The 14,403-nt window shown below is 44.9% G+C and overlaps 1 protein-coding gene and 1 non-coding gene across 2 annotated transcripts in view; one reads left to right on the top strand and one right to left on the bottom strand.

The window, feature by feature from the left end:
• The window catches only part of Uspl1 (ubiquitin specific peptidase like 1), a 40,586-nt gene extending 37,442 nt beyond the window's left edge, over positions 1-3,144 (top strand). The window contains exon 9 of the mRNA XM_042685513.1: positions 1,106-3,144. Within this exon, the coding sequence (XP_042541447.1) occupies positions 1,106-3,027 (1,922 nt within the window). The 3' untranslated portion in view covers positions 3,028-3,144. The remainder of the gene's footprint in view (positions 1-1,105) is intronic.
• A 10,568-nt stretch (positions 3,145-13,712) lies between these two features.
• Positions 13,713-13,786, bottom strand: Trnan-guu. The gene has a single exon. It is a non-coding gene; the product is annotated as a tRNA-Asn (tRNA).
• Positions 13,787-14,403: the final 617 nt, after the last annotated feature.

The raw sequence follows: 14,403 nt of genomic DNA on the forward strand, positions 1-14,403 counted from the left end.
GGCCCATTTCATTTAGTGTGTATTTTCAAGGTTCAACCATGTTACTATGTTAAATTTCCTTTCTTCAAGACTAATACTACATTGTATTATCTGTTACCTTTTAGCTATAGTGCCTAGTGCTGCTATGAACCGTAGTAGCTATCTCAATCCTGTTCTCAGTTCTTTGGGTGTATACCTACAAGTGGAATTGCCATGTCTTATTGGAATTCTGTGAAACCTTTCAGGAAAGGCTTAACTGTTTCCACAGCAACTTCCCCATTTTACATTCTCACTAGCAATGCCCAAGGGTTCCAGTTTTACCAAGTCCCTGTTAACATTTGTTAGTTTCTTTGTTTATAACAGCTAACCCAGTGGATTACTGTCCTTCTTTGAGGAGCAATTTATGAATGAGTTACAGTCTTACTCTAATTCATGCCTCAGTCTACTTCAGAATGACTCCTCTGCCTGCTATGCCAAGAAAAATAATTGCCAGTTACCAAACTGCTATGAATAATGGACTCTCCACAGGTCTGATATCAGTTCTGCAGTACTTACACTGCACACTGCTGCTAGTCCTTACACTTGTCCTGCCATCCAGCATCTTATTCTCCTTGTTCTCCCTTGAGAGATGAGAAGACAAAATAGCTGGTATTTTGCACACAGAAGGCTGAAGATCTGGGCACCCCGTCCATCCTGGGCTGTGCTACCTAGGCATAGCAAGATCCTGTCAGATTACAAACAAGAAATGGAACAATTGTTTGGGGTAACTTAATTCATGGAACGACTTTTTCTGTTTTTCAGTGCTGATAGGTATTTATTTTACCATCCAAAAGTTAAAGTTATTTTATCTTGATTTTGTGTGTGTGTGGGTATTTTAGGAACCAGTATAAACTCCACAAAATTATCCCAGATTTCTAGTCTGTGCATATGTTAGCATCACCTCCTACAATCCTAATAAGCACTTAATGTCCAGCAGAGAATGGAGAACAAGGGTAGAGCCATGTTTTTAAGTGTTCTCTTTTGGTGCATATTCAGTGTTATCACAGTTCAGAAGAGTAGAAGGAAGTGCAGTAGGTTGGTAGTCCATGAGTGTCTGACCTCTTTGGCTTTCTTTCTCATCCCCCAGGTAGTTGGCTGGAATGTGATGATTTAAAAGGCCTGTGTGTTGAAAGGCACGAGAAATTTGACATTCCTGCCTCAGAGATACATATTGTTATTTGGGAAAGAAAAACATCCCAAATGACAGCTAAAGAAGCTGCCTGCCTTCCACTCAAGAAGCCCAGCGATGAGCCTGCTCCAGGTGAGGGAAGACCAGCATCTCCAGCGCGGTGCTCAGGGCACGAAGCTGCTGCTGCTGCACTGGAGGCCGCCTCAGACGCTCACCCCCCACCTGCATCAGGTGCTCCTCATGCTCTTGCACTGGACAGAGCTGAAATGCATGGACATTCTATACTTTCAAGTCCAAATGATGTGGTTGACCATAATAATGTATGCTTGATGCTTGAAGGAACTATCCAGGAAGCCACTTCTGTTTTCCAAATGAACTCTAAAGCTTTGCTAGTTCAAAACAAACCTGTGGTAGAAGTTGCAGGACCTGTCATGGCAAATACTCCACAATCACTAGAGTCACCGATGGTCTCTTCCCTGTCTCCATGTAAAGAAAAGTTTATCCAAATGCAGTTGGTGGATTTAAGCTTTCCACTCCAGCTTGCAAGTACAGATGCACAGTCAGAACAGCAGAGCACAGAAGATGGTACAGCTATTAAATCTCTGAATACTGCTCCTGCTGCTGGTTTTGTACAGGAAGACAAGTCAGTGGGAATTCAGGACACTCCATTTAAACAATTGTCCCCATTAAAAATTGAGAAATTAAAACCAGACAATGAAAATAAGCAGCACACTACATCTCAGGCTTCTAATTTGAAGAAAAAAGAAATTACAGTAAATCCTCAAATCCTAACAGCAAAGTTATCAGAGAATCCACCTCCAAAAGAGACTCAGAAGAAGCCGTTTGTGGGAAGTTGGGTTAAAGGGTTGTTAAGCAGGGGTGCTTCGTTTATGCCTCCCTGTGTTTCTGCCCAGAATAGAAACTCTTTAACTGATTTGCAGCCTTCAGTTAAAGGAGCGCGCAGCTTTGGTGGCTTTAAGACAAAAGGTGTAAACCAAAAGGCCAGCCGGGCATCCAGGAAAGCTGGCAGAAACGCAGGTAAGCCACCTGCTGTGAATAGCAGCCCTCCCCCAGCCTCTCCCCGAGTCCCTCCCCCAGCAGGCAGCACCATGGCTCATCCACACACAGGTGGGGATGCTGCTGCAGGACTTTGGAAGGTCCAGGGAAGCACTGTCCAGGGAACGCACCTCAATGGCCACTCACATGGAAATGAAAGTAGCAGCTCTCCAGCCAACCATGGAGACTCCGTGCAAAGTCAGATTCATAAACTTCGACTGAAACTTCTTAAGAAATTAAGGGCAAAGAAGAAGAAATTAGCTGCTCTTACAGCTTCTTCCCCAGATAGGACACTTCCAAATGAAAATGTAGAACATGGGTCCCATTATGGGTCTCCAAATGACTGTGAATCAATAGAAGACTTGTTAAAAGAACTACAATATCAAATTGATGCTGCTGATAAAAAGACTGCATGTACTCCTGTGCCTAGTGTCGCATACAGTGGTCAAACTCATGAAGAAATTTTAGCAGAATTACTGTCTCCTACGCCTATATCAACAGAGCTGCCAGAAGATGCAGAAACAGACTTGCGGTATCTGGAAATGGGAGATGACCACACTCCAGCACCAGTACCTAGTGAATTAACCAGTGTGCCCCAGACACATCTCAAACAGGACCACAACTATTGCAGTCCTACCAAGAGAAATCAGTGTGAAGCTCAGCCTGACTCACTCACAAATAACACCTGTATGAGAACATTAAATTTGGAGAGTCCCATGAAGACTGATATTTTTGATGAGTTTTTTTCTACTTCACTAACTTCTTTAGCAAATGACACATTAGACATACCTCACTTTGATGAATATCTGTTTGAGAATTGCTGAATTCTTATTAACTCTAGTTTAATATTTATTATTGTTTATAGAAAATATTCTGTTTTCAGGTAGTATTTGCACACTGGTCTTGTGTAATAATGGTGAATAAAATATAAGCTGCTGAAGGATTTGCTTTTGATTCTTTCCAAGAAGAATGAAGTCTGTTTTAAATTAAAATTATCACGGGGCATTGGTGGCTCACACCTATAATCCTAGCTACTTAGGAATCTGAGATCTCAGTTCAAAGCCAGCCTGGACAGGAATCTGGGACTCTTGTCTCCAGTTAACCACTAGGGAGGAAAAAAAGCTAGAAGTGAATATGTGGGTCAAGTGGAAGAGTGCCAGATTTGAGCAAAGGAAGCTTAGAGATAGAGCCCAGGCCCTGAGTTTAAGTCCCAGAACCAGCACCAAAATCAGTTCAGAATGTATTCTTGGGGCTGGGAAGGTGGCTCAGTAGTAGAGCGCTTGCCTTGCATGCTTGAGGCCCTGGATTCGATTCCTCGGCACCACATAAGCAAAAAGAAAAAAGCTGGAAGTGGCGCTGTGGCTGAAGTGGTAGAGCGCTAGCCTTGAGCTGAAGAGCTGAGGGATAGCGCCCAGGCCCAGAGTTCAGGCCCATGACAGACCCCCCAAAAAAAAAATGTATTCTTGTTGGGACTCATTTTGTACCTCTAAGGGAATGAGAGCTGGTTGCTGGTGGCTCATACCTATAGTCCTAGCTTCTCAGGAGTCTGAGATCTAAGGATTGTGATTCAAAGCCAGCCCAGGCAAGAAAGGCTATGAGACTCATCTCCAGTTAACCACAGAAAACTGAAAGTAGTACTGTGGCTCAAAGTGGTAGAGTGCTAACTTTGAGGGAAAAACTCAGGGACAGCACCCAGGCCCTGAGTTCAAGCCCCATGACTGACCAAAAACAACAAAGATTTCATGAAAAAATATTGTCTAGTTTTTGGCAGTTAATATGGTTGCATTAAATTTTGGTTCTATGTTTCAGGAAAAGCTCTAGTGAGTTCATAGGAACTTAAATTTCTGAACATAGATGTGTGAATGCCTGATGGTTTCTTTCTGATTTAGCCTTAGAAAGGCTGGTAAGAAACTTTGTTAATAGAACTTTGAGTAATGTTAAGTAGTCAATAAATGTATTACAGGAGAGCAGTAACCTATTTTGTGATAATGTGCAAAATGTTCACACGTTAGTATATGTACAATCTTCCCAAGACTTTGATTTCTATAACCAGAGCACCAGGTAACAGGGAGAAGTGTGATGTTTGCAGGGCTTGCTAATTGTTGGTTTGCATTATGTATAAAACCTTCCTCAGTCTGAGGACTAACCCAGTGGTAGAGCCTTTTTGACTAGCATTATGAAGCCTTGGGATCCTCAGCACCTGAAAAAAGGTACACATTGTATATGTTCACGTTGGTGAATTGGAGTAGTGTTGGAGCTCAGGGGAGGAGATGCTGGAGATGCTTGTTTAGGGATTATGTGTGCTTGATTGAATATATTTAATGCCACTGTCAAAGGAGCTGAAACAGCTCTGGGACAGTAGGTGAACATGTTACCCCAAAGTCAAAGCAAGAACACTTTTTGGAAGGAGGGGCATGATTACCAGATGCTGGACAATAAGCAACAGGAGGTTTGGGCAGTAAGGAAGGCCACGGTAACAGCAAGGACAGTTGAATGGGCCCTAAAAGGACTCCCAGCTGGACTCCTGAGCAGGTGTGGTGCTGTATGATGGAGACTCGCTCTTTAGGACAAGGTGCTAGATGGAACCCACGCATGCCAAGCATGTGCTCCACCACTGAACCAGCCCCAGTCCTGCACCCACTTTTTTGAAGCAGTTTCTGGTGCCTGGATTTCTGTGAAAGATGACATAATAGATTCTGTGTGGCCAGTCTGTTACCTGGTGAGAAACTGCAAGAGGTTTCTCCAGGGATAGGATCCAGTTTAGAAGAGGAGGATGTGACCTTAAAAGAGGAAGAGTTTATTTCTAATGCCAGAGGAAACATTGCATAGGTGGGAAAGGAAAAAGATCTCTCCTGGGGGTTGCTCAGTTTTTGTGCCAGTTCAGGGGCATGAACTCAGGGTCTGGATGCTGTCTGAGTGTTTTAAGTTACACTTGTTAACTCTACTGCTTGAGTCACAGCTCTACTTCTGGCTTTTCGGTAGTTAATTAGAGATAGTCTCACAGACTTCCCATGCCCAGGCTGGCTTCAAGCCATGATCCCCAGATAAGTAGCTAGAATTACAAGCGTGAGCTATGGGCACCCAGCTTCTAGTATTTTCTCAGGGAACTAATGACCAGCTGCTGAGGATGTGGAAGGAAGAGGAATTGGAGATTGAAGTGAGGTTTGGAAGAGAGGGGAGCTAATCCAATAGGATGAACTTGCCTAGGCTGTGTCAAGACCCCCCCCCTCTTCCCCCCCCCAGGGGACCATGTCTTAAACTTAACTGAGACTGCAGATAATGGTGGCGGTTTTTCGGGGGGGGGGTGCCGTGTTCATTTTTTGTTAATGCCCCTAATGCCCTCCGCTCCACCCATCATTTTTAGCTGCTCTAGTGTAAGTCAAAGAACCTGTCAGAGTTAGATGTAGTGAGAGAAGAAGAATGATTGATCAGGCAAATGGAGGAAAGAGACAAGGACTTAAAAGGTTTTATATGTGAGTAATGTTAGATCTGGAATGGCACCCAAATACACTTGTGCTTCAGACTTCTTCTGCTTTGCCCTATTAGGAGGTACTGGAATGTTGAAAAACCTCTTCAACATTCATTTGTGCTACCTCTACATATAAAATAGTAAACTTTGTCATTTGGTAATTTGTTTTCTAGGATACTTTTTTAAAAACAGGTTTCATTAGCCTGGGCTAGCCTTTAATTCATAATCCACAATCCTGCCATAGCTTCTGGAGTGCTGGGATTACAGGTGTGCACCAACACTCCTGGCTCAGGCCTTTATTTGTTTTTGTACCAGTACTAGGATTCGAACTTGGGAGCACTGTCTCTGGGCTTTTTTGCTTAAGGCTAGCGCTCTACCACTTGAGCCACAGCTCTACTTTCAGCTTTTAAGTGGTTTATTGGAGATAAGAGTCACATGGTTTCTGGGCTCCTTGGAACTGTGATAATCAGATTTCAGCCTCCTGAGTAGCAAGGATTACAAGCATGAGTCATTGGTAGCCCGGCTCAGGCTGCTATTTTTAATATTTGAATGTGTGGAAGTTTCACATAATTTCCTCTTTTAGTGTAATGCATTATTAATAAGATTTCAATCCCCTAAAGTATAAATATTTCCTCATTTTAAAATGAAACTAGGGGAGCTGGGAAGGTGGCTCAGTGGTAGAGCGCTTGCCTTGCATGCATGAGGCCCTGGGTTCAATTCCTCAGCACCATATAAGCAGAAAGAAAAAAGCCGGAAATGGCGCTGTGGCTCACGTGGTAGAGCGCTAGCCTTGAGCTGAAGAGTTGAGGGACAGCGCCCAGGCCCAGAGTTCAGGCCCCACGACCGGACCCAAAAAAAAAACTAGGTTTCTTCGTGTGTGTGTGTGTGTGTGTGTATGTGTGTGTGATGTATTCGGGTGTATTTTGATATGGAACATTTACATTTCTCTATTTTCTATCCCTCCCACAGTAAAGTTATTTGAATTCTGTCCAGTAACCTGAACAACTCAGCCATGCAAAAAACATTCACCTATCTTTCTTTTTTCAGTACTGGGAATGAAACCCAGGGGCCTGTACATTCAACACTCCACAAGCTCTCTACCACTGAACTGTATCACCAAACTTGGATTTTGGGGTAGGGTCTCACTAAGTAGCACAGGCTATCCTTGAACATATGCTCCTCCCACTTCTACCTCCTGAGTGCTGGGATTACTAATATGGGCTACTTACACCTAACATAACTTCACTGTGGTTGTACTGCTAGAATTTGTATGTGTTTGCTAGATTTGAACCCATGGCCTTGCACTTGGTAGGCAAGCACTCTACAACTACAGCCAGATCCTCAAGCAGTTTATTAACATACTTTAAATTTGCATAGATTATTGAGGTTACTGGGAAATGTTTTTTAGTGATCTATTACCACATGCCAGTTGAAAGCTAAGATGATTGATACAATACCAGTTTCCAGAAGAAAAAAGACAAGGAAGAAAGTCATTAGTAACAGGATTTTAATCAGGCTTTCTTTTGTCCTCATATCACAGTAATGCACATTGAATCTTCAAAAGGAGTATGAAGACTGAAAAAAATAAGTATTAATTTTGCTGGGCATTACAGAAGCAAACAAAAGAGATAGGTCATTTTGAGATGTATGCCCTGGGAGGGGAGGAAGGGTTCATGGCTAATGTGGTGTGTTGGAGAAAGCCCCTGCAGAAGTTAACACTGGAATGGACTTCATTCTGCATATTTCAGTGTTAACCCTTTACAGCGTCATTCTGGCTACAGGTAAAGAACCACTGTCAACAAGTTCCAAAAGGGCCTCAGTGAAATTCTCCATTTCGTCCCTCGTTAATTTATGGGAGGTCATTGTTTTGGACTGGGCTCTTGCATAGCCCAAAAAGCGGAGCAAACCTCATAATCAAACAACTTTAAAACTGGATAGTATTCAGAAAGCCCAGGAGCTTCCTAGCAACCAATTAGAAGAGAGACTGTCATCCATGGTAAGAGCCTTGTATGAAAAGGAACTAAGGGGCTGGGAAGGTGGCTCAGTGGTAGAGCGCTTGCCTTGCATGCATGAGGCCCTGGGTTCCATTCCTCAGCACCACATAATCAAAAAGAAAAAAGCTAGAAGTGGTGCTGTGGCTCAAGTGGCAGAGTGCTAGCCTTGAGCTGAAATGCTGAGGGTCAGCACCCAGGCCCAGAGTTCACGCCCCATGACCACCCCCCCCCCCCAAAAAAAAAAAAAGGAACTAAAACCAGTCTCCTTCCCTTCCTGGTTTCTGCTTTGTTGGTCTGTTTTCTCCCTGTAAATCTTACCTTTTCTGCTCAGCTCCCTCCTCCCCTGCTCCTCCCCCCCAGCACAGGTAGGATGCTGAGAACCTGGGCACTGGTGGCTCCTCAGGAGGTTGAGATCTGAGGATCGTAGTTTGAAGCCAGCCTGGGCAGGAAACTCTGTAAGACTTTTCTTCATAAACTATCAAAAAGCCTGGAAGTGGCACTGTGGTTCAAGTGGTAGAGCGCTTGCCTTGAGCAAAAGCAGCTCAGGATCTTGTACTTGATTGGCTAGCCCTCTACCATTTGAGCCACATACCCAGCCTGAAATTTTGCTGATTCATCAGAGATAATCGTTCAGATCTCAGTCTCTGGAGTAGCTAGGATTACAGGTGTGAGCTAACAGAGCCCAGCTTAAGAAGATGTTTAAACAGTAACTTAAATTGAACTACAAAAGCTAGAGGGTCTAAGGAAAAAGGGAACCCTGTGAAATTGTTGCAACTTGCAAATGAAAATGCATTTTCTGTTTTATCAGGCTCTTAATACCCTGGTAAGGTGTCCTTCATGCCAGCTTCCCTTTCCTCTGTTGATGGAGATTAGATATAGATGTTCCCCATTATGTGTTTCCTATTGGGCTGAGATTATCTAAAGATGCTGCTGAAGCTCCAGTGTCTCCGCAGCTCACCTGACAATGTTCCTCTTCCCCCCAAGGCAATGGGAATCAGGCCTGTTTGGCAGGATGGCAACAAGTTTGCTGTTGTAAATTGATGTCCCACTGGCATAGAGAATCCCTATGCTTTTATTTAATTGAGAAATTCTATAAACTTTACAGTTCTACCTGAGTCTTAACCTATGCATTTTCACCTACACTGTATTTATCATGGTAAATTCCAGCCATCAGACCTATACTCAAGTGTAAGTAAATATATCAAATCAGCTAAAGACAAGCCATCATTATGCTCACACACATAATTATCTCAGCATTTACAAAGGCATATGTGTTTTTGCTTGTGAACTTGTGTATGTATGTGTGTGTGAACTCAGGGCCTGGGTGCTGTCCTTTAGCTTTTTTGCTCAAAGCTAGTGCTCTACCACTTGAGCCACTGCTCCACTTTCAGTTATTGTTTCTTTTCTTTCTTTTTAAAAAATTGGTCATGGGGCTTGAACTCAGGGCCTGTGTGCTGTCCCTAGCTCTTTTGCTCAAGGCTAGCACTCTACCACTTTGCCACTTCTGGCTTTCTGGTGGTTAATTGGAGCTTAAGAGTCTCATGGACTTTCTTGCCTGATCTGGCTTCAAGCCACTATCCTCTGATCTCAGCCTCCTTTGTAGCTAGGATTACAGATGTGAGCCACTAGTGCATGGTTCTTTGCTCTTTTTCTTTTTCTTTTCTTTTTTTTTTTTGCCTGTTTGGAGATAAGAGTCTCATGAATTTTCCTGTCTAGACTGGCTTTGAACCTTAATCCTTAGATCTCAGCCTCCTGAGTAGCTAGAATTATTGGCATGAGCTACCAGTGCCTGGCACAAAGGCATATTTTGAAGTGTGGGTTTGACTTGTGAGGTAATAACCTCATCTTCAACAGACAATAATTTGTTGTTTTTATTAGCAGATACTAATTGTACAAAGGTGTTGCATGGTGATATTTCCATACATTTTACTGTTTTTCCCAAAAGAAAAACAGTGAAAAATGGCTCAATTCCTATGAGAGCTAACTAAAATGGGCAATTTGCTGGTGTCATTAAAGAGATTCACAGGAAAGAAATGCAAATTGCTATCTGCTAATGGCATAGCTCTCCACAGAAGTTACTGTGTGGGTCACTGTATTAAAGCCCTTCTCATCTAGACATTGCTGATTGCGACAATAAAGCTTTGTGTGTAAACCTCAAGGCAGCTGCTTTTGTTTCAAGTCCTTTATTGTTAGTTTTACAGATCTACTTAGACAAAACAAAGCAAAGTGATTTTTTTTTGTACTGGACTCTTCATATTCATTGTGTTACCTTCAAGTCCTCAGATGAGTGGTTTTTGCCATATTTAAACATTTTAGATTTGACATGCTTTGTGGCATTTATCAGTAATTAGAATATAACTTCAGCAAACAAAACAAAACAAAACAAATATAGGATTTCCAAACTTGGGAGCCAAGAACTCTGCTTCACAGTGTCTTCCCCTTGAGTGTCAGAGGCAAAAGTGTGCCTGTGAATACATGAAAATCCCATATGAATCCCTATAGCAGACTGTGGGAAGTTTGACTTCAACAAATAAAATTTAAGAAAATAGCAAAAAGCTATTTCTTGTTCTAGGTTTGACTCTAGCAGAAATATGCTGGGGAGTCTAATACAATAAGCTACAATGAATGTGGACAATTTGGCATTTCTTATTCTAAGGCTTGAACCGAGTATTTCATGTTTTCCTTGGCTTTTCTGGCTGGTGCTGTACCACTTGAGCATGCTTCCAGCCAGGCTGTTTACTGGTTAACTGTAGGTAGAGTCTCACAGACGGTCAGGGCTTGCTGTGAACCATGATCCCTCCTTGTCAGCCTCCTGAGTAGTTAGAGTTATAGGCATGAGCCACTGGTACTGACTCATAATTTAGTTTTAGTTTTTTTAGGTTAAGATCTCTTCCACCTAGCCATTTGGGAAGCTGAGGTGGAAAGATTGAGCCCAGGGGGATGCATAGCCTAGGCAGCACTGATCCTAATGTAGGCAGAAAAAAAAAACAACCCAAATCCCAAATCCCTTTTAAGAGAGCCACCAGGCTATAATGCAGGTGCTGCCCTGGACGTGCCTCACCCATGTTTGAATCCTCTGATATATTCCTGTCTCCCCTTGAATTGTAACCACCTCTTTTTCTTGCTACTCGCCTTATCCCTGAACCTCTCTTGGAATATAGTTGCCTCCTAACTGTTCATTGATCTTTTATTTTGCTGTGTCATATCATCCACTTAAGGATTCCATTCTATTTTCCTCCCTCCCTTACAGAGGAGTCTTGCCACATCCCCCGGTTCCAAGCATCCTTCATAAGCTAAGGACATGTCCTCCTCACACCAGTCACACTCATTCGCCTTCCACCCACCATCTTGTCTTGAGTTTTCCCCAGCCATAAATGCCTCTCTCTTCTAAACTGTTGCAATCATTTTTTTTTTTTCTGTCGGTTGTGAAGCTTGGACTTCTGGGCACTGTCCCTGAGCTCTTCAGCTCAAGGCTAGCGCTCTACCACTTGAGCCACAGCACCACTTCCAATTTTCTGGTTGTTTATTGGAAATGAGTCTAATGGATTTTCCTGCCGAGGCTGGCTTCGAACTGTTATTCTTAGATCTCAGCCTCCTGAGTAGCTAGGATTACTGGCGCCCAGCTAGCTGTCCCATTCTTTAAGGGTTGTTTCAAACCCTCCAGAAGACCCACCTCCAGACAGTGTTGATCTCATTAATCATCAGGGAACAATGTGTGGGCCTCACATGAATGCCTCATCCTGTGCAGTTTGGCTGTGCATCTCTGTGAGCCATATATATATATATATATATATATATATATATTTTTTTTTTTTTTTTTGGTCCAGTCGTGGGGCCTGAACTCTGGGCCTGGGCGCTGTCCCTCAGCTCTTCAGCTCAAGGCTAGCGCTCTACCACTTGAGCCACAGTGCCACTTCCGGCTTTTTTCTTTTTGCTTATGTGGTGCTGAGGAATGGAACCCAGGGCCTCAGGCATGCAAGGCAAGCGCTCTACCACTGAGCCACCTTCCCAGCCCTGAGCCATATATTTTTATGAAGGCAGAGACTGCTTCTGTACTCAGCACGAACCATGAGATAGGCCTGTGCTAGAAGAATAAGCAAGGTAATGGGAACCCGGCTATGTCTTCCTGTGGGTTTTGATTCTAATACAGTAACAAGAACCTCACTGTTTTCAGGGTGATGTGATATTGCATCTTTAGATGGTGTTACCTGACTAAGTGGGTCCAGGTGGAGGGCACTCAGCGAAAGGCACTTGGGGACTAGGACAGCAGAGCCATGCCAGAGACCTGCACTCAGTGGACACATCCACGAGAATCTCCACAAACAAGGATGCATGTGTGTGTGTGCGCGCACTCCACAGCATACTGGCACCAGGGCTTGAACTCAGGGTCTCTCCCAACTTTTTTGTTAAGTAAAAGAGAACTCACACCTCCACTTCTAGTTTTTGGGTGTTTTGTTGTTGTTGTTGTTGTTGTGCTGGTTGGAGAGAAGAGTTTCATAGTTTTTCTGCCTGGGCTGACTTTGAATCTGGATCCTCAACCTTAGCCTCCTGAGAAGCTAAGATTACAGGGTGTGAGCCACCAACACTGACCAAGGGCTTTCTGAATCCTCAGGCATGCAGGGATACTGAATGTTTTGAATGGTGTATGCATGTGTAAATGATCTGACCATCTGAGCAGGGGTTCACTCTGCAGGGGCAGTTATTCTGTCTGAAATTCCATTGTCCTCAATAGGGTCTCCATATTTAGGACTTCTACTTGTACAATAGAGGATATATTATTGTCAGCAGTTATTTGTAACAAATTGGCTTTTCCCAGTCTCATCTAAGAAACCGCCTTACTGGCTCAGTTAACTGCCCCTTCTTTTGGGGCTCTTAAAGTTCTCAAGTTGCCAATGAAGTTGATTCCAGAGACAAAGCACCTACCCCTACCACCTCCATATTGGCAGAAAAATGACAATATGTGATTGTCTTTATTAAAGTCTTAAGTGAATCAACTACTTGAAAAATACTAGTGTCGGGCTGGGAAGGTGGCTCAGTGGTAGAGTGCTTGCCTTGCATGCCTGAGGCCCTGGGTTCTATTCCTCAGCACCACATAAGCAGAAAAAAAAAGCTGGAAGTGGCGCTGTGGCTCAAGTGGTAGAGCGCTAGCCTTGAGCTGAAGAGCTGAGGGACAGTGCCCAGGCCCTGAGTTCAGACCCCACGACCGGACCCCCCCCCCCCAAAAAAAAAAAAAAAAGAAAAGAAAGAAAAATATTAGTGTCTTCTGTGAGACTGGAGGTGAAAATATGTCTTCTGAAAGTTTTTAAATGCTGGTCCTGAGGCTTGAACTTGGGGCCTGTGTGCTATCCCTGAGCTTCTTTTGTTCAAGGCTAGTGCTCTACCACTTGAGCCACAGCACCAGTTTCAGCTTTTACTGAGTAGTTTTATTCGCGATAAGAGTCTCCCGGCTGGCTTCAAACCACCATCCTCAGATCTCAACCTTTAGAGTATCTGAGATTACAGGCGTGAGCCATCACCTCCCGAGCCAACATTGATTCTTTAGATACTTTCCAACAGCAATCCCCGGGGGTTCTGTTTGATCTTAAGTTCAAGGGAGATTCGGTGTGAAATCTGAGAGAGATCTTTCCCTGGGTTCAAGTCCATTGTCCCCTCATTGAGCAGCTGAACTGAACTTTCTTGAGGCAGGCTGCTTTCGCACACTTCTAGAAGGCTCTTCCGTTTCCACACAGCAATACTAAAGGCTACCTTTGCAGTTTGGTGCTGTGCAGCGTGGCTGCTGGTGCTCCTTGACTTCCAGCCCCAGCACGCCAGGCTGCTGGGTCTGCTCTGCAAGCACCTTGCAGGGCCTGCAGAGCACCGTGCAATTGCCCTTGAATCATGGACAGGAACCCAGCCCACTAGGGCCCGCCCTGGGCACCAGATGGAAGCTACTGTCCTTGGCGCCAGAAGGGCGCTACGAGCATCGTATCCAGTTAAAAATCTCGGGATTGCGGTTTAAAATGAACCTCTCCTGCAGGTCTTGGACGCAGCAGAAAAGAACGGCTGCCGTCCCTGGGTGGGCTCGAACCACCAACCTTTCGGTTAACAGCCGAACGCGCTAACCGATTGCGCCACAGAGACCCAGCTGGCCAGACCGCGGTGCGCACTGTACACATTTCCACAGCGGCGGTGGCGTCTTTCGCCACCCTGGGCGGGGCGGGCGGGGGCGGGGGCACTGCGCGGAGGCTGCGGAATCGGAATCGGTCTCCAGGGACGGGGGAGGGGAAAGGGGGAGGGGTGGAGCCCCGGGCGGGCCGGTGGGCGGAGCGCGTCTCCCCGGGACAAAGCGCGCCCCGTGGCGCAGCGGCAGCCGCAGTGCGAGCGTGAGGACGGGCGGGACTCTGCGCGGTGGCTGCGTGCGGGACAGCCTCTGAGCGGGCCGCGCTCCCAGCCGCGGTAACGGATGGAGGGGATCCGTCTAGGCCCCACAAGGGCTCCGTTGCTGCCTCCTCCCCCCCATACTTTCCCTCTGCAGAGCAAGGAATGCCCATTTGAATGTGCACGTTCTGGTTTTGTTTTCCTTAAGTTAAGAAAAGTAAGACCGTTTTCATCTCCTGAGAGTCAGAGAGGTACTTCTGGGTCCTTCAGTTTCTCTCTGGACGAGGCCACACCAGCACTCCAGAGCCCCGCACCCTCTCATCCTCACCCCCCAGAATGGGAGGATTCGCCCCCACTCCCCACACAGCCTGGCGGCCCCA

Source organism: Dipodomys spectabilis, unplaced genomic scaffold, assembly GCF_019054845.1.
Source record: "Dipodomys spectabilis isolate Male_0828 unplaced genomic scaffold, ASM1905484v1 ptg000095l, whole genome shotgun sequence".
Classification (NCBI taxonomy): Eukaryota; Metazoa; Chordata; class Mammalia; order Rodentia; family Heteromyidae; genus Dipodomys; species Dipodomys spectabilis.